The sequence below is a fragment of the Varanus komodoensis genome, unplaced genomic scaffold (genome assembly GCF_004798865.1).
Source record: "Varanus komodoensis strain SLA01 unplaced genomic scaffold, ASM479886v1 scaffold4, whole genome shotgun sequence".
In the NCBI taxonomy this organism is placed as follows: domain Eukaryota; kingdom Metazoa; phylum Chordata; class Lepidosauria; order Squamata; family Varanidae; genus Varanus; species Varanus komodoensis.
The window spans coordinates 29,296,382-29,315,358 of record NW_025335941.1 but is presented as its reverse complement, the minus strand read 5'-3'; the positions used below and the strand labels follow the sequence as shown (position 1 = coordinate 29,315,358).

At 38.0% G+C, this 18,977-nt stretch overlaps 1 protein-coding gene across 2 annotated transcripts in view; it reads left to right on the top strand.

Annotated features, from left to right (window-relative positions):
* The window catches only part of EPHA6 (EPH receptor A6), a 462,252-nt gene that overhangs the window by 116,001 nt on the left and 327,274 nt on the right, over window positions 1-18,977 (top strand). For both annotated transcript variants that reach the window (XM_044442451.1, XM_044442452.1), the window contains exon 3: window positions 12,548-13,211. In XM_044442451.1, the coding sequence (XP_044298386.1) occupies window positions 12,548-13,211 (664 nt within the window). The remainder of the gene's footprint in view (window positions 1-12,547; window positions 13,212-18,977) is intronic.

Sequence of the window (18,977 nt, the reverse complement as noted above, 5' to 3'; positions counted from 1 at the left end):
AAATTGTATTAATAGATTTTTTATCATGATTGGTAAAATCCTTCCTCATCTCTCCAGTTTTGACTAGAGGCAAATATTAGGTGAGAATATTTAGTAAGCAACATTAAGTAAAAGATGAAGGTGCCTGGACCTTACTGGCAGGTTAACTGAATAGAACCCACTGCTACCTTATAAGAAAACATGTATGAGAAATTAACTCCACTGAGAGATTTTTAAACCAGCCCATGGATTTTTTTTTTTTTTTTATAAATTTGCATCTCTTAGACCATGGGTCCTCAAACTACGGCCCATCCAGCCCGCCATAGAGGTTTTGGACTGGCTGAGCACTCATGTGGAGATCATTTTGGACTTGCTGTTTTCTCCGAGCGAGTCCAAAACGATCTAGCTTGCAAGCGGGCTCCTCGCCGTGTGGCGGCTTGCTCACAAGGAGATAGTTTTCTCCAAGCAAGTCCAAAACAATCTCCTTGTGAGCAAGCCGGCACTGTGCTGTGTGGTGGCTTGCTCACAAGGAGATCGTTTTGGACTCACTTGGACAAAACTATCTCTGCACGTGCCTGTGCACCCCATCCCGCGCCCCCGCCCACACCACCTTAGCGACCCACGTGCATCGCTGGCACCTTTCAACTGGCCCCCTGTTGAAAAAGTTTGAGGACCCCTGTCTTAGACCTTAACATGGGCCTTGATGCAATTTGTGCTTGAGAATCCATATATTTTTAAGCTTGTGATTTGTTCTTTCTAAAAGATGCATTTTTTGTTCCATAAAAAAGTGTTGCTGGCAACATGCACACATCTGAAAAATGCATATAGAAAAATAAGTACCTTTCCAAAATGAGCAAAGACATCTCTTAGCCAATGGGTATATGCATCAGAAATGTGTGCTTTTAAAAATGGCATAGTGATGCATATACCATTAAAATCAGTATGAATTTATGTATTAGTTTTTTAAAACTACTAGCTCATGCAGAAGTAGGATGGAAAGAACTTGACTTCAACAGATGGAGAAATCCAGGCACGCTTACAACTATGGCTTAAAACAGTAAGACCATCCTACAGTTTGGCCTGCTCTTCCATGATCCCCAGATATTGGATGTTATCCCAGATTACTTGGGGCACCTGGATCTCACCCAAAGACTGAAGACTTCTAATATCTGAATGCTAAACTCAGTTGGGAAAAAAGCAAAGAGAGATTAATAGTAGCTGCTTATTTTTTTTTTTTTTCTATTCATGGTTTTGTACAATATTAAGGGTAAACTTCATTGCAATCTCTGGGTCACAGGGAACCCTGGAATACATTCGCTTTAATAAATCCTGTTATGGGCAATGAAAGTTAAAGGGTTTCAATCGATGGTGCTCTGTAGGTTTCAGATCTAGTGTCCTCTCTGACATATTATACAAAATTGAGCATCCCATTACTACTCAATTTCAATCTGAGTCACAGATATTTAACAAGAAGAAATGGGTATTTCATTATAGATGATTTTATCATGCAGACAAACTATCCACAGAGATTAAAAAAGAAATACTAGCAATTCAAAAAGTGCCCTGAATATGGAAATGCCTATTCCTGCACATTTGGCTATATGGCTATAAAATGTCATTGCTAAAGAATGTCACTAACATTAACATACACTTTTATTTTAAATCTTTAAAATTGGAAAGTGCAAAGTACCGGAAAAGGCTTCAGTTTTATGCAGTTCATCTGTATAAAGGCAGTGAGCCAAATAGATTTGTTGTGGTAAATACACTATATTCATATTGATTTTAACAAAGATTACATACATATAAATTATTCTAGAGCATAGATAATTTGGATTATAATTTTCATACTGTCAAAAATAGGAAAAGGAAATTGCTATAGCTTCCAAAATATTTTTGTTTGCTCATTCACTTATTGTAATATAAAATCATAGAATCGTTAAGTTGGAAGGATCCATTTAGTCAGGGATGCTTTAAACTTGGTTCCTGCACTATACAGGAGGCTTACTATGCAGGAATAAGTTTTAAAGCAACTTTGACAGATTGCTGACCAGTCTCTATTTGAATAGTCCAGCAATAGAGAGCTCTAGGCATTTGGTGCTTTTGCATGACTGCTCTGAACATTATCAAATTCTTCCTGATGTTCAACCAAAGTCTGCCTTCTTGTAACTTAAGCCTATTTTTTCATATCCTACAGGCTTGGTTGAGAAATAATATTACATTTTTTTTGGTTCTTGAAAAGTACTACCATACTCTGCCGCCCCATCAGTTTTCTTTTCTCAAGACTAAACATATCCAGTACCTTAAATCTTTCCTTGAAAGATTTGGTTTCAGCAAATCATCTTAGCTGCACTTCTCTGAACTCATTCCATTTTATTAGAACCTTTCAAGTGTTGTGTCCAGAACAAGAAACAATGTTAGAGATGGGGTCTAAACAGCATGGAGTAGGATGAGTGCCGAAGAATTGAGAGCTTTGACTTGTGGTGCTGGATGAGACTCCTGCAAGTCCCTTGGACTGCAAGGCAATCAAACCGGTCAGTCCTAGAGGAGATCAACCCTGACTGCTCTTTAGAAGGCCATATACTGAAGATGAAACTCAAATACTTTGGCCACCTAATGAGAAGGAAGGACTCCCTGGAGAAGAGCCTAATGCTGGGAACAATAGATGGCAAAAGAAGAAGGGGACGGCAGAGAATGAGGTGGCTAGATGGAGTCACTGAAGCAGTTGGTGTGAGCTTAAGTGGACTCTGGGGGATGGTGGAGGACAGGAAGGCCTGGAGGAATGTTGTCCGTGGGGTTGCAATGGGTCGGATACAACTTCGCACCTAACAACAACAACAGGATAGAACTATCATGTCCCACAGTTTAGGAACTATACTTCTGTTGATGCAACCTGAAATTGCATTTGCTTTTTTTGCAGCCATATCACATTGCTGAGTTTTATTCAGCTTGTGAGCAACCACAACTCCAAGATCATTTCCATATACACTAATGTCAAGCCAGGTATTCCCCATTTTATACACATGATTTGATTTCTCTTTGTTGAATGAAAACTTTGTGCTTGTCTCTGTAATTTTTGGCCTAGTTTTCTAACCTAATCAAGATCATTTTGCATTTTGTTTCGGTCTTCTGAGGTATTAGCTATCCCACCCACTTCTGTATCTTCTACAGATTTGCATGTCTTTTTCCAAAACGTTAATAAAAAGTTTAAGAGTGCAGGGGCCAGGATCAAACCCTATACCACCCCATTCAGTGCTTCCCTAGTTAGCTGAGGCACCCATGAACACTCTGAGTACGGTTCTCTAGCCAGCTGTGGATCCACATAAAGTACCATCCGGCCCGCACTTAACTAGCTTACTATTCGGAATATCATATGGTGCTTTGTCAAATGCCTTGCTGAAGAAAAGATATATTATGACCACAGCATTTTCATAATCTGCTAAATTATTTGATCAAAACAATCTGATAGGACTATTCTAAAATAACATAACCAGTGTTTTCCAGTGATCAGTGTATTAGTGACCAGCTGCCTACAGATTGACTACTCTGGAAACTTTGTAGCTATTTATGCCAGACTAGTCTTCCTCAGATCTTCCTTTCTGCACTTTTTTGTGAGACACTGCATTGCAGTGGTCCCATTCCTACTTGGATGGGACTCCAGAAGGTAGTGCTTGATGAATATTGCTGTGATCCTTGGATTCCCCAGTATGGGGTGGTTCAGGGGTCAGTTTTGTCTCCTCCTATCCTAGTTAATATCTACATGAAACCACTGGGTGAGGTAATCCAGAGTACTGGAGTATATTGCCACCAGTATGCTGATGATATGCAGTTCTATATCTCCTTTTCCTCTTCAGCAAGTAAGGCTGTGGATGTGCTGCACAATCAACTGGATGAGGGCTAACAAACTGATGCTTAATCCAGACAAGGCTGAGATGATGTTGGTGGGTGGTTTCTCTGACCAGATGAAGGGAATCCAACCTGTTCTAGATGGGATTGTACTTCCCTTGAAGAAACAGGTTTATTGCCTGGGGGTACTCCTTGAGCCATCTTTGTCATTTGAGACCCAGGTGGTTTCAGCAGCTCAGAGCACCTTCCACCAGCTTTGGCTAGTGGCTCAGCTACACCTCTATCTGGACAGAAAAGGCCTGCTATCAGTCATCTATGCCCTGGTAATCTCTAAACTAGACTACTGCAATGTACTCTATGTACCTTGGAATGAATGTATAGATTTTGATCTATAAAACCCTATACAGCTTGGGATGAGATACCTGACGGAATACCTCTCCCAATCTATATCTACCCAGACACTAAGATCAAATTTGGGGGCCTTTCTCTGATTGCCACCTCTGAAGAAGGCTTGGATGGTGGCAACAAAGAGAAGAGCTTTTTCAGTGGTTGTCCCTAGTTATGGAATGAGTTTCCCAACCTTGCTATCTTTTCAGCACCAGGTAAAGACAACCCTCTACTGCAGATCATTTAATTAGTCACTGGGGCCTGCTGATGTTAGAAAGGGTTGAACTAGGTCGTTTTAATGTGTGATTTTTGTTTTTCTGTGTTTTAATAGCTTGTAAATTTTGTATTTACAACTTTTATGATGTTTTAACATGTTTAATTGGTATATTTTATTATTTTTAAAATATACTGTGGTGAACCATTCAGAGAGCTTAGGCTGTTGCGTGATATAGAAATTAGATAACAAGTAATCCAGGAGAGTTGTGTCTGCATGGTTGCAATTGCCCAAAACATACAGAGTGCCACTATACAAAGGGCTTACACTATGTGGAAGTCTGGCCACATAGTTCTGTTTGACCAAATATCTGCAGGGGTGGCAATGGACATGAATCAGCTTATTAAAGTGAGAAGTGAAATAAAGGAAGAAAGTGTTTAATTTGCTTCTGCACCTTTCTTAAAAGTCTATAATCTGCATCTACAGAATCCTTTTACAAACACCAGATTTTTTTAAAAAATCTTCCAAGGAAACAAATTGTGCAACTTTGTGAATTTGTTACATTGGTGAATCACTCTTAAGGTTAGAAAGTTCTTCGTTATGCATTCTTGTTGAAATCCAGGAAACTGCATCCAATATAGACATAAAGGAGGTATTAATAAGTCAAGCATTTCATTCAAAGTGTTTCACCTTGTGATTCTCTCCCCCTACCAACAAACTTAAATTCATAAAAATTTCATGCTCTGTTTAAAGAAAATAGTGCTGACTTCAGCTAACTTTATGTACAAGGCTTCTTATGCAGACCAATAAATGTCAATTCTGATGTTTCAGCTTCTGATGTTTCAGCTTTGTATTATGTTTAAATAATAGTTCTGATCCCACCTTTGGTATTCTGCCCCATGCAAAGGAGTTGAAAAATACACTGAAAATTAAATTGCTAGCATTTGTTTCATCAGACTTCTACATGTCTCAATAAAAGCACATATTGCTTCCAGTTTTCCAGCTGTGGATCCGCAGCACTTAAAAGTTCAGACCTATATACGTTTACTCAAAAATGTCAATATGAGGTATAAAGCAGAACCATAGAAATTCATAGGAGAGTTGCTAGCAATGTGGAGTCTGACTGAACTGTATATTCAGCAGATGAATGAGTCTTATATGGTAAAAGGGAAGGTGACTGGCTTCACAGAGTACAAGGATAAGCTTCAAAGTATTTTGTACATTGCAAAGGCTATAGAAATGACAAACCATTCTGTTCCAGTAGCCTGTTGTAGCAAAAATACCAACAACTCTTGTGAGACCTTAGCAAAGTTTACTATGGTGTAACTAGAAACATAGATTTAGGTTTTATCCTGCAACAGGCATATATATAAAGTGGGAATATGATGTATGTGAATGAACATGTGACACCTCCAAGAACATCCACACCCCCAGCCTCCTCATAGATCAAAGGTGCAGAACCTTAGACCAAATCTAGTTCTCTTCGATTCCATAGAACACCATGACCTCAGCCACAGCCCATCTCTGAAACTGCTGTTTAGAGGCTTGGGGGCTTTTGTTCAATGTTCTTCATTCTACAAGACTGAAATCTCTTTCCATAGGCTTGTTCACGTGTATTAAAGGCTTTAAGCTAAAATATGCTGGTATTTTCTGCATTTTGGCTCCACAATTTTTGCCTTTAGCCCCACCTACCAATCCAATGGGGCCCCAAGAGCATCTCTGAAACTGAATTTGCTCTTCAGGCTGAAAAGGTTCTGTACCTTTGTGTAAACCTTTGACCATTGACTTTGAAGATCTGTGCAGGAGCTTGTAACCATATTCAGAGCAACGCACTGATACAGGTCCTGTTATCAGGATCACTTGCAGTTACTGAGCTCTGAAAGCCAAACACATTTATGAACCCCTATACAGATCTTGATGACCTGATATTGCTGTTCTGGCTATAATCTTACTTGTAATACCCCTCTCAAAATAAAGACATATTGCCTTCTTAGTAGATGCCACAATTGAAATTCTAGATTAAACTTACACATGCTTTAAAATCAAGAAGCTAGGAAGATATTTTTACAAAAATCGTGAAATCTCATTTCAGGCAAATGTGATTTGCCAGAGGGGCATGCTGCTTGGTTTAGTGAAGCCACACTAACAGCCAGATATATTATGCTATAACAGTAAAAAGCAAATAAAGCCCCACAAGTTGATTAAAATCTATTGACCTTAAGTACCCATGAAAGTTATATGTAACCATGTTGCTAACATAAAATACAAGGAAGTTTATTTAAATTATATGATCTACTGCAGAACTAGTACAGGTTCCAAGGTAATTAAAAGAAATAGAACAGCTAACACAGCTAGTACTGGTGTTTAGAAGCAGTTACATCAGGAAAAGTGATAAATGCTGTTCTTACCTTAATGCATGGGAAAGACAAATCAAAATTCATATATGTTATTTCTTGGAGTGATACATCTATTCGGATTTGTGAAGAAGCTGATAGGTTCTCTGGCTTCTAGTGCACCAACAGAGTAACTAGCCTTGCTCTGCTGCAAGTTGAACCCATTTGTGAATTTCTTGGTGTAAAATCATATAATCTGTGCAAATTGACACCTTAAAACCACAATGAGAACCACATGCTTTTTGGATACCCATGTGTGCAAATTGGCTGGTTTTGCTCAAATAGCTCCAGATCCACATGTTTTTCAGGTGCCAACTTGCACAAAATCCAAGTACTATGATTTTTGCAATCCACACAAATTGTGTGCATTTATGCTAATTGTTTTATTTGCACAAATTTCCTAAGCATTTTAAATGAATTACACAAACTCTAACCCATAGTAGCCCATCCTGAAGATGGAAGTCCACAAAAAAATGCCAAACTCATTCATTTCTGATCATTGGATCAGAAGCAGGCAGGAGGTCCATTAAATTCAAATGAGTCAGATTTCTCAGCATCAGCACATCCCACTGCACATTTGACTTCCTTAGAAATGTTTTGCCTTTGTTCTTCTTAAAAGTGAATGGAGACATAAAACATGTTTAATTGAGGCCTGATTCATATTAGCTTTTCTGTGTAAAGGAACAGGAGAGCACTACTAGTTCAAGTTCTTTATGGATTTAACATTTTACTTCATTCCCAACCGCAGGCATGCTAGAGCTAATCAGAAATGTGTGCCATTTTTCTCAAAGATACTAGTTGTAAATTAATTTTAGGCTAATACCTTGTCTTTCTTCTTCTTAAACCTACAGAAAGTGTGCTTGGTAGTTCTTAGGGTTTTTAAAAGAATAAAATCTCAGCAAAGATTAGAATGTGACAAATTTCCTTATTGGTTTGCTGGCAGGACTACTGAGAACCTTCCTTGTATAATAATGTTTTCCATGGGACTTGCAAAGTCAGCTTTTAGCAAAAATTAGAGTACCAAAGCAAAGAGATGAAGGAAACTTTTAGTTTACATCTCAGAGTCAGAATCTAGTTGCTTTGGAGCAAGTCTGAAGTTGCTCAAACAATGAGGTAGGAAGGAACCAAACAAAATGTGTGTGCAGTGGGAAGAGCTACCCTGGGGAATACAAGCCACCTGCTTTCAGGTCAACAAAAACTTGGAAAGAGGCTATATATATTATGAGTCTTCTCTACAAAGATACTCTCACCTATGACTTCTGAAGTAGGAATAATGTTTAAAACCAGGGCTCTCCTTTTAAGAGGGGGGACTATGTGCAGTAATACCATGAACTGAAATAATATACAAAATCATTCAGAAAATCCTACTGTTGTAAATGTTACATATGAGTGCATAACCTTCAGGAACAGATAAACAACAGTTTCTGGCCAGGCAAATATATAAATATGGCTCTGGTGTTAGGATCCATCTTTCTTGCTATAGCACGGAACTGCAAATCTCAATATTATTGTGGTTATATAATATTGTGTTGCTTGTTTTCTGTTTCATCTTGGTGTACAAAGAGTGTCAGGATATTTACATGCATTATGATTAATTGGGTACCAATGAATTCTACAGATATCTTTTTTATTTAATTCCTGCCTTGAATGCAATAGAAACACCCCACCTCCCAATAGTCAAATTTTTAATGCAGAATTCTTACTTCCCTCCTAAAGAAAGGTTTACATTATTAACTAAATGGCTAGGAGCATGATTCAGTGCTCTGATTTTTTTAAAGTTCAAACCAGATTTCAAAGTGAATATTTAAATAGTTTCATGGAAACTATCATACTACACAGATGATAGTTTAACCATTTTTCTTTTTGAAGAAAAAGAACCACTATGTAACTTTTGACTTTAAAAAGTAATTCCGTGCAGCAAGATATATACTGTGGTTAAGCTGCCTGAATCTAAATTATTACTGTCATTGTGTTCTCCTCTTTTTTAAAAACAAACTAGGGAAAAGCCTTTTTAATCAAATGTTTTGTGGAAAATGTATTTGTCACAACTCTTCAATGTGGCTACAGTCCTAATCCTAACCTTCATTTCTTGGTATCCTATTGAATTCAGTGTTACTTAATTTCAAATAAGCTTATTTGGAATGGTGTGTAAGTACATACACAACGTCATTAACACCAGAGCAATTTCTTTTACATTTACAGTGGTCAGAAGAAACATTCTGGGAATTGTAGCCTTGGGTGTAGTTGTGTCCCAGTGCTAACACGAATGATGTTGCACTAGTGTGAATGGATGCTTGTGCAACTTAACTATTGCTTACTAGGGAAGTTCACTGGAAAATCACTTTCTCCCATTGATGGCAAACAGTATTAACATTAGCTCTGGAGACCAGTTGCGTATTACCCTTTCCTTCTGAATTAAAAATTTCACAGTAGTTACTGCATAGATTAGCCACTGCAGCTGCTAGACCATTTTTGGCAGCTGATTGCTGCATCTCAGATACACAGGGTTTTCATAGCTGTAATACAGATAATACAATAATTCTGTTACTCTCTCCACCTCAGACTTACCTTTCTGTATTTTATTAGATTATGGTTTTGTACATTGGAGCAAATACATATCTATTATCACATGATCTCCCCTGCTGTGCCAGGACCATATCCCAGCTTGTTGTGTAATGTCACAATACAATGGAACATCTTTATGGTGGTCAGTGAGCCTCTTTCTGAATAGCCCTGGCACAATGGCTTTCAGAATAGTCTCAACTTATGTAGACAATTGAGCTTTCTGGGCACACAAAACAAAGCAAAACACCCTGGAATAAAACCTTTTCATCTATTATAATCACGAAGGAATTCATAGGATTTTCTTAAAGGGAGCCAGTGGCCCTTTCTTTGGCCAGTTTCATCTTCAACAGGGTCTTTACCATGGTAATCTTCATCAGGCTTCAAGTCTCTGATAGAAAATACATAAACAATTGCTGTTTAGAATCAAAGAACATGAAGGAATTCCAGGGGTTGTCTAGGCAACCACCAGTTCTAAAATAGCATGCACTGTAACTAAACCAGCTAAAGCATCCCTGAGACAACACACCCAAGCCTGCCTTTTATATATTATTTATATTCAAGATTATATGTGGGCCACAAAATTATATACATGCTATTCCCAAAAGAAAATATGGGTGAACCGCATAAATTATAAATGCTATGTTGGTGTGTTGTAAAGCCAGTGTGGCATAATAATGTTGGACTGAAACTTGGGAGATTTTCGTTCTAGCCTCCACTCAGCCATGAAGCTCACTGGGTGACCTTAGGCCAATCACAGACTTTCAGCCTAATCTACTTCACCCGATTGCTTTTGTAAAGATAAAATAGAGAGGAGGAAAACTCTATAAGCCTTCTTGGTTCCATAGCAGAGGAAGAAAGATGGGCTAGAAATGTAATGCAATGCAATAATGCAAAGATATCATTTTGAGCTTTAGCATTCCTGACACCATTTCTGGAATTCCAGTCTATCTCCCTCCATATTTCCTTAGTGACCCGTGCCTCCTTCCACTTATTTGCCCTTTTTGTGCAGCTACATTGGTTGCTTTAGTGGCCGTCCCTCCCCCTCCCCCATTAATATTGTTTCTGATTTCATCTTTTGTATCTCCTTTTTTAGTAACTCCTATCTGCCTTAAGCTCCTTTTCCAGTTAGGTTTCCCTGCCATGGAATTCTACTTATCATTGTTCTGAGTTTATTAAAATCATCTTTCCCAAAGTCCAAGGTACACATTTGACTACTCTCAACTTCAGTTTTCCTTAAAATCAAGAACTCAACCATTACATGGTCACATTATCAAAAGTTCTCACTGTTTCCACCTCGCTAAGGACTCCTCTTCCTTATGGGTCTGAATTACGCATGATTGATTCCATCATTCCTTCCTTTGCCCTCTGAAGGAGAAAACTGTCAGCAAAACAAGTCAGGAAATAGCCAGATTAATCTCCAAAGATGAAGTATAAGAGTCAAAATCTTTAGAATTCATAAACTACATATTTTCTGAACCTACTCACACTGTTTGTAAACCAAATAATGTATTTTGGTGGCTAATATTGGGCAGGGTTATTATAAGACTTTCACTTGGCTTTTGCAAAATAGATAAGAAATACAAATAAATAGCTGCATTTTTAATTAATGTAAACCCCTACTTGCAAAAAGTACAGATTGAATATGACTTGGATAAATTTGAAGTGTATTAACATACAATTTAAAGAGACATGAATTCTGAGTATGTTGAGCAAGGGGGAAAGTTGCATGAACCCTCTATACCAGCTACTATAAAGGTTTTATTCTGATGTCTATAGAGCAGGGGGTCTCAAACTCAACTTACCTGGGGGCCACTGGAAGTAGAGTCTGGGTGAGGCTGGGCCGCATCAAGTGGTGGTGGTGGTGGAGTGCTCATCCCGCGTCGCTCCCGGAGGCCGGCCCGGGCGCCGCCAGCACTTTGAAGGCCGCAGAGCCCCTCCCCCGTGCCCCGCCCGTCCCGGCAATTGGCCTGCAGGCCGCAAGTTTGAGACCCCTGCTGTAGAGTATGAAGGCAAGCAACTGTATTCCACTTTCCTCAGACTCGTTCCATGGCAAATATGAAAAGCTGTAAAAGCTAATAAAATGTGGAGTTTTATAAATAGTTGTATAAAGAGAAGATGTTTTATAGTTTAAGTGGTATTTATGAACAGATGTTCAGCTTTGTGGTATAATAATCAATGTACAGGCAGAATGCCACACAAGCATTGCTTCTCTCAAAGGCTGCATAAAAGCCTAATTCACAAATCACATGTATAGTGTTAGAGGGATTTTTCCCCCAGGAGTACATTTGGAGACTTTGTTTTCATACAAGTGGTTAGAGTAAATGTGTTCCAGTTTAATGCATCTGCTCCCATTATTAGTGAATATGAACATAATAAGTTGTACCCATTCCCACATAGGGTTTCATGTTTGCTTGCAGCTGTTAAGCAGGAAGAACTAGCAAGAGGTGGGTTTCAAATTAATGGACCTTCTCAAGGTCAAGGACTAAGGGGATGGTCCTGTGTCCTCTGAAATGTAAGTATTTCAGCTTCATAGCTTCAAAACAATTTGCAAAACTCATGGCAGTCATTAGCCATTCATTTAGTTGTCAGACCAACTAAACTGGAACCTTTTTGCCTAAATGGGTTCTATCATGGTTTGGAAGTTCTACCACATCCATTTCACATGAAAATGCACTTGTTCAAATTGCTTTAATATGAAAAGCATAACAGAGAGAAACTATGAAAGTTAGTAATCTCCCTAGTGTGTTCAACTCTGCAGCATTCACATGAAGGTCATTTCAGCCAAATATGTATCTATATGAAACTGAAGTAGTATGGCTCATATGTGAGGCCTGTACTGTGTTATTTCCACATGCATGAAGTAGCCTATAAAGGCAAGCAAACATTAATGTTCATGATCAAATCTGACTCAAAGGGATCCTGAGGAAACACTTCTTTCAAGTAAAGTGGCAACTATAGGAATGATAGCAGCCTGATTTTTAATATCTTCCACTGTCTCAGGTCTCAGTATTATGTTGGTTACCATAGAATTCTCAGACAAAAATTTATAACAGCCTTCCACACTAGCAACACTTTCAAACTATTTTAACTCATATAGTTATAATGTATACTTAAAATATGTATGTATATAAGGATTTTTTTTCTCATGAAATGCTTTTCTTTTCAGTGGGATGCCATAACAGAAATGGATGAATATAACCGCCCCATTCATACTTACCAGGTATGTAATGTTATGGAACCCAACCAAAACAACTGGCTTCGTACAAATTGGATCTCTCGTGATGCAGCCCAGAAAATCTATGTGGAAATGAAGTTTACACTGAGGGACTGCAACAGCATTCCTTGGGTACTGGGGACATGCAAAGAAACATTTAACCTCTACTACCTGGAATCAGATGAATCGCATGGAATTAAATTCAAGCCAAACCAGTACAATAAAATTGATACAATTGCAGCTGATGAGAGTTTTACTCAAATGGATTTGGGTGACCGCATCCTTAAACTGAACACAGAAGTTCGTGAGGTGGGACCAATAAACAGGAAAGGATTTTTTCTTGCTTTTCAAGACATTGGCGCATGCATTGCTTTGGTCTCTGTCCGTGTTTACTACAAAAAGTGCCCTTTCACTGTTCGGAACTTGGCTATGTTTCCTGATACTATTCCAAGGGTTGATTCTTCCTCTTTAGTGGAAGTACGAGGTTCCTGTGTGAAGAGCGCTGAAGAGCGGGACACTCCAAAATTATATTGTGGAGCAGATGGGGATTGGCTTGTGCCTCTAGGACGATGCATCTGCAGTGTTGGATATGAAGAAGTGGAAGGTTCCTGCCATGGTAAGAAAGTTGTTCTTAATTGTATTCCAAAGCAATTTTTGTTGGCTGTAGGCAGGGCTTTTTTTGTCATAGAACGCACTGAAACGGCGTTCCAGCACCTTTTTTCAATGGATTTTTCCATGTGATTTTGAGTCGCCCTGTCAGGCGTAGCAGGTTGGTGGCAAATCATTAAAATAGTGCATTTGGGCTGCTTGTGTGTCTGTGCTGGTTGTGATGGGGCTGCTCGGCTTATGATTGGTCATGTGGTCACACGCTGAGTGCTTACTGCGGGCGGCGACCATTATGTTTCATTACACAGTGTTGCTGTGTGTAGAGTGACTTGCTACGTGCAAAAGGTAAATAATTTCTTTATTTTAAAAAAAAGTTGGTGAATTGAAAATCTTTTTTTAATTTTTAGTGTAAAAGTATGACCCCAAATTTAAAAATGAAAAAAATTACTAATTACTTCTCAACCACCAGTCCTGCTAATGAAAGATTACCCTTAAAAAAAACCCTAAATAAAAGATTAACAAGATGTGAGTTCCAGCACCTTTTTTTTTTTTTTTTAAAAAAAAAGCACTGGCTGTAGATATTTTTAATGCATAGACTGTAGTCCAATGTTCATCAAAGTTAAGGGGCAAAATATTAATTATTTTAACAGGAGTTGGATCAAGCTCATAGTTAATTGTTGGATGGTTTAAAATTTAATTTATTGTCATGTGTTACTTGGCATATATTGAAATCATGGCTGTAACTAGAATAGGGAAATAGTTTTATTTATCAGTAAATCATGGACAAAGTAGAATGGTTATTGCTAGTCACAAAAAGTAAAAGCAAAAGTTGCTACATGGGTGCAAAGAATTAGAAGTGAAGTATATGCTGAGTTCATTAGCTGTGAGCCTAAGACATTTGGAATGAATACATGAAGTGAGAAGTTATATAATATATGAAGGCAACACTTCTTCTAGGGAGTAATAAATGCTGTGTAAGTTGATAGTAACAGTTATTGAGCAGCTGGAATACGAATAGTTTCACTTGAAAGTCTAGTGAATTGAGAGCTACTGAAACCCAGGTACTTATTATAAGAAATCCAGTTCAGTATATTTTGTTGCTGTGTAGTTTTTTTCTGGAACTACTTGTTGTGGTGGTCACTTTCACACATGAATATTCATTGTGAAACACTATTTTATGATCACGCACTTTGCAAATGGCTTTATAGCATATGGAGAAGTAAGTATGAATGATATGATTGATGCTTCTTAATAAAGGAATAAAGGGAAATTTGCAAGTGGAGCAAAGGATTTGCACCTGTTTGTATCAAGGTGGTGGCTGTTGTTTAAATGGAGAATCATTGATGAATTCTGTGGAGGAGAGTACTTTTTGTTCACTGAGAAGGCTCATTTGTAGATTTTTTGTTGCTGTTTCTCCAGTCCAAAGAAATTTGTTTGCCTGAAGAGTTACACTACTAGGATGAACTTGATACTTCCACAGTCTAATCAAGTCAATTATTACATCTTGTCCCAATGAACAGTAAATATGGAATCTATTCCATAAGAGACCCATTCAGACATTTAATACCATCTGTTTCCCACTGCTTATAGAATAGGAAAATGGCTTTCTAAGAGCTGGCATCCAGACAGCAGATATTCAAGTGTTCTTATCATCATCATCAATTTATGTCGTTTCTGCACCACCCAACAACTGGGAAGTTCACAGCAATTAAAAAAAAGTAATAATTAAACCAGAAAATAAAATGTAGCTAAAAATGCAGCTAAGTTTAAACAGCTAAAATAAATTCAGTAAAAACAAGCCTATTTAAAACTCTTGACATGCCCCATTATATGTCTTTATATTCCTAGAAGTATAAGGTAGTCTGTACCTGGCAGTGAAAAGATGAAGGCGTTGGTACCAGGAAGTAAGAATTCTATAAAATTGACCACCAATTTTGGACAGCTTTAAAAGGTGATTGGGCAAATTCCTGGTGGAGAATGCTAGGAATGGCTACTATTCCTTTTAGCAATATGCTACCTCCAGGATCAGAGGCACCATGCCTATGTACACCAGTTGTTGGACATCATGGGCAAAAGGGTACTGATTTAGTCATGTCCTGCTTATAGTAGCCTGTGGGCAGCTAACTGCCACTGGATGAATGGAATGCTGGACTAGACTCTTCTTATATGCTTAATTTAGGTCAGGCACCACTAAGAAGGTCACCTTCCTTGTTGCCATCCTCAGACCATCACTTGGACATGACATTCAGATGTATATCATAGTCTATATAATAGCTTAGTATGCTACCTTTCCATATAAATGTTATGAGATAAATTTACATCCCTAAAAACACATAGATAATACATGAACTGATAAACCCCCTATCATAAACATTGAGAGCCAGTGTTCCATAATGGTTAAGAGTGTAGGACTGGGACTCAGGTGATCTGGGTTCTAATCCCCACTTAATCATGGCCAGTCACAGACTTTAAGCCCAACCTATCACACAGGGTTGTTGTGAGGATAAGATTGGGAGCAGGAGGAAGAGAATGATGTAAGCCGCTTTGAGCTTGTATGAGGGGAAAAAACCAGGATATAAAACGAATAAATAAATAACTGAATAAATTTAATTTGCTTGAAATAAAAACAAAAAGAAGCAAATAGTCAATGTGACCTTGGCCAAATTAGCCACCATCTTTTGATTCAGGATTCAAAAAATAAGCTGTGGCAAGAAAGTTTACATGGCTTTCACTTACTTAACAAGGCAACTATGAAGTCTGAGAGTAAAGCCATGACTGTATTCTACCATTACATTAATATATCAACCTAAAATGTGATTACAGTATTTCTTCTTTGGGGTGAGGAGCTAGCCTGGGTATTCTGCCCCAATACATTCATCCCTTCTAGTATATAAAAGAATTATAATGTAATCCTGCAATTCTCTATTCAAAAGTAAGAGTTCAATGGGACTTACTCCTGAGTAAGTGTGCATATGATTGCACATGGAGGTGAGGTGGTCAATGGACTCATCCCTCTTCTTTCCTTTGCTTGGGAGCAGGGAGAGAAGTGTGCTATTTAATATTAAGCAGATAATGTCCCTCATAGTATATAAAGTGGTATTCATAAATTGCCACAAAATTAGGAATAGCACTTGTGAAGATAACTTTTCTCTGTTAATAAAAATTATATCGAAGCAGTTGGCTTTCTGGCTGCTTTGCTTTCTATGGTATAACTGAGAAAAATAAGGAGGGAATTGCTCTTGTCAATCGCATTATTAATCCTTACATTCCTGAATGCCACCTGGAAACTACCAACTATCACACACATTTTATGGCCATTTCAAAGAGCTGATAGCAGCTGGATAGCAAAAATTGAAATTGGACACATACAGTTGATATAGAAATATATTCATGTTGGAAACCCCAGCACTGATTTATTCATCCTCTTTGACAAGGATGCAATAACTTTTTCTGCCCAAGGATTAAATTCTATTTCAGAGATCTTTCAAGGGTAAGCAGGGCCAAAATCAAAATGGATAAGCCAAAAATATCATAATATTCTATGTAAAAGATCTTATTGCCAGTACCTAATCATTAGCAGAGGCATTCAATCTTTTAGAACTGGGGAGGGGAAACATGTTGTACAAAAGTGAGAAAACCACTAAATGATTGGTGTTTAGGGAAAATATAAGGCTACAGTAAGGGAAAATCCCAGAGGGAAAAATTTTGCTGGAATAGTGCCATTTTTTTGTCAAGTGAGAGCTTGAATTATTGGCTGTTTTTAAAAGACTGATCTTATTAAAATTGTTCCTTATGTTTACATTGGACTATACATAATTACCTCTATGATGATTTGAGATTTAATATTTCAGACCCCGACATTTATTTTTTATTTATTTTTTATTTTTTTCAATTTATATCCTGCCTTTTTCCTACAAAGGGCTCAAGGCAGCTTACATCATTCTCCTCCTCCATTTTATCCCCACAACAACAACCCTATGAGGTAGGTTGGGCTGAGAGTCTGTGACTGGCACAAAGTCACCCAGTTGGCTCCATGGCTGAGCGGGGACTAGAACCCAGATCACCTGAGCCCCCGTCCCATGCTCTTAACCACCACACCACACTGGCTCTCATTGACATTGTTATCACTTGCTGCAAATATCCATTCTCCTTCAACCTTATTCACTTCATTTAGATTCACAAATGTTCCTCATCTCACCCTAGTTAGGAAAAATGCAGCTTCTTCTTTAAAAAATGTGGCACTGTGCACTTTTGAACATGAACTCCAGTTTGGGAAACTGAAAAAGTTTCCAAGGAGCTCTGTCCCTGTTCACCTTTGGACTTTGCAAATGGGATGTTTTCACGATTTCCAAATAAGAAGTAAATTCGCATATATTCCTACTTGCTGTATGATAATTGTTTTAAAGGCTATAACATAAGTGCAGTGCTAGGACAGCAGCACATTTTAAGCTATGTCATACTCAGTCTGCTGTGGGATGATAGCCAAAACCAATGGTGTCCTTCAAAGTAGCCTAAAAAAGACCAAGAGCAAGAGAAACAAAATTACAGAGATGTTTGATTTTGTGCAAAAATGCCTAATTTTTAAGAGAATATCCCCTCATTCAGGTTGCCCAGCAAAACTCCTAAACAAAACTCCTTATCACAACACATTAATAACATGTGTCTGGTACAACATTAGTTATTTTTTGGCTGCTGAGGGATTATGTCAGTAGAGGGGAGGAACCAGAGAAGAGGCAAAGACAGCTGTCTGAGACTGGATCGGCCTCCATCAATGCCTAAACAGATATGCCAGTATCGCTGCAGATACTGGCCAAAATATATAAATATTTCAGTCCACTGTTTCTCCCTAAAAATGTTTCAAGATGGACTACATCATCTAAATAACTGAAAGGGCAAACAGCTCTTTATTTAATATCCCTGTGACTCCCATTGACTTATGGCTGCAGTGTTCAGAGGAGCTGAAATATTATGTGAATGTTCAGAATGCACCAAGAATAAACAAGGGTTTCTCATCCATGATTTGAACTCAGCTTCTGAGAAACAAAATGACTGGTTTATGGAACATGTTCTTTGACATACAAATAACATGAGTGCAATCTGATAAACCAATCCATTCCTGTGAAAAAAGGACACTTACAAACCAGACATGAAGGAAAAACTCATTATTATTCTTGAAAATATTGATGTATATTCTATTTTTTTCCATTTAAATGTTGTACCCGCATTGCAGCAGCATTCTTATTTGGCAACATATGATGCAGGAATTAAGTGATCAGTTTTGGAAATCTGAATTACCTATTAGGTTGCAGTATCATTTTGAATCTATCTTTTCTAAGTACTGTTTATGACTAATTTCATTACTGGTACCTAAGGGCTTTTTTTATGGTTCAGTGATAAATAAATGAATATTTTATTTTAGTGTTAACCAATTGTTCATGGAATTCAGTCCTATTCTGCAAATCACTCACTGTTATGACAGTTGCAACATACATTTCAATTAAATGTCTCAAAAATATATGCAAATTGCTTAAATTAACAAGCATATTCCTGTGGTTATATGCAATGGAGGTTCAAATCCTCTGAATTGTACTTATAAAACATTATTAAAGACAGAATATGCAAAAATACTACTGAGCATCATTTAACAATCAACCTCTTCTAGATGGGGTTGCAATCCCCTGGAAGAAGCAGGATGATAGTTTGGGGTGCATCTTGAGCCATGTTTGTCACTTGAGGCCCACCTGGCTTCAGGGACCAGGCAGTCTGGGCATATAAC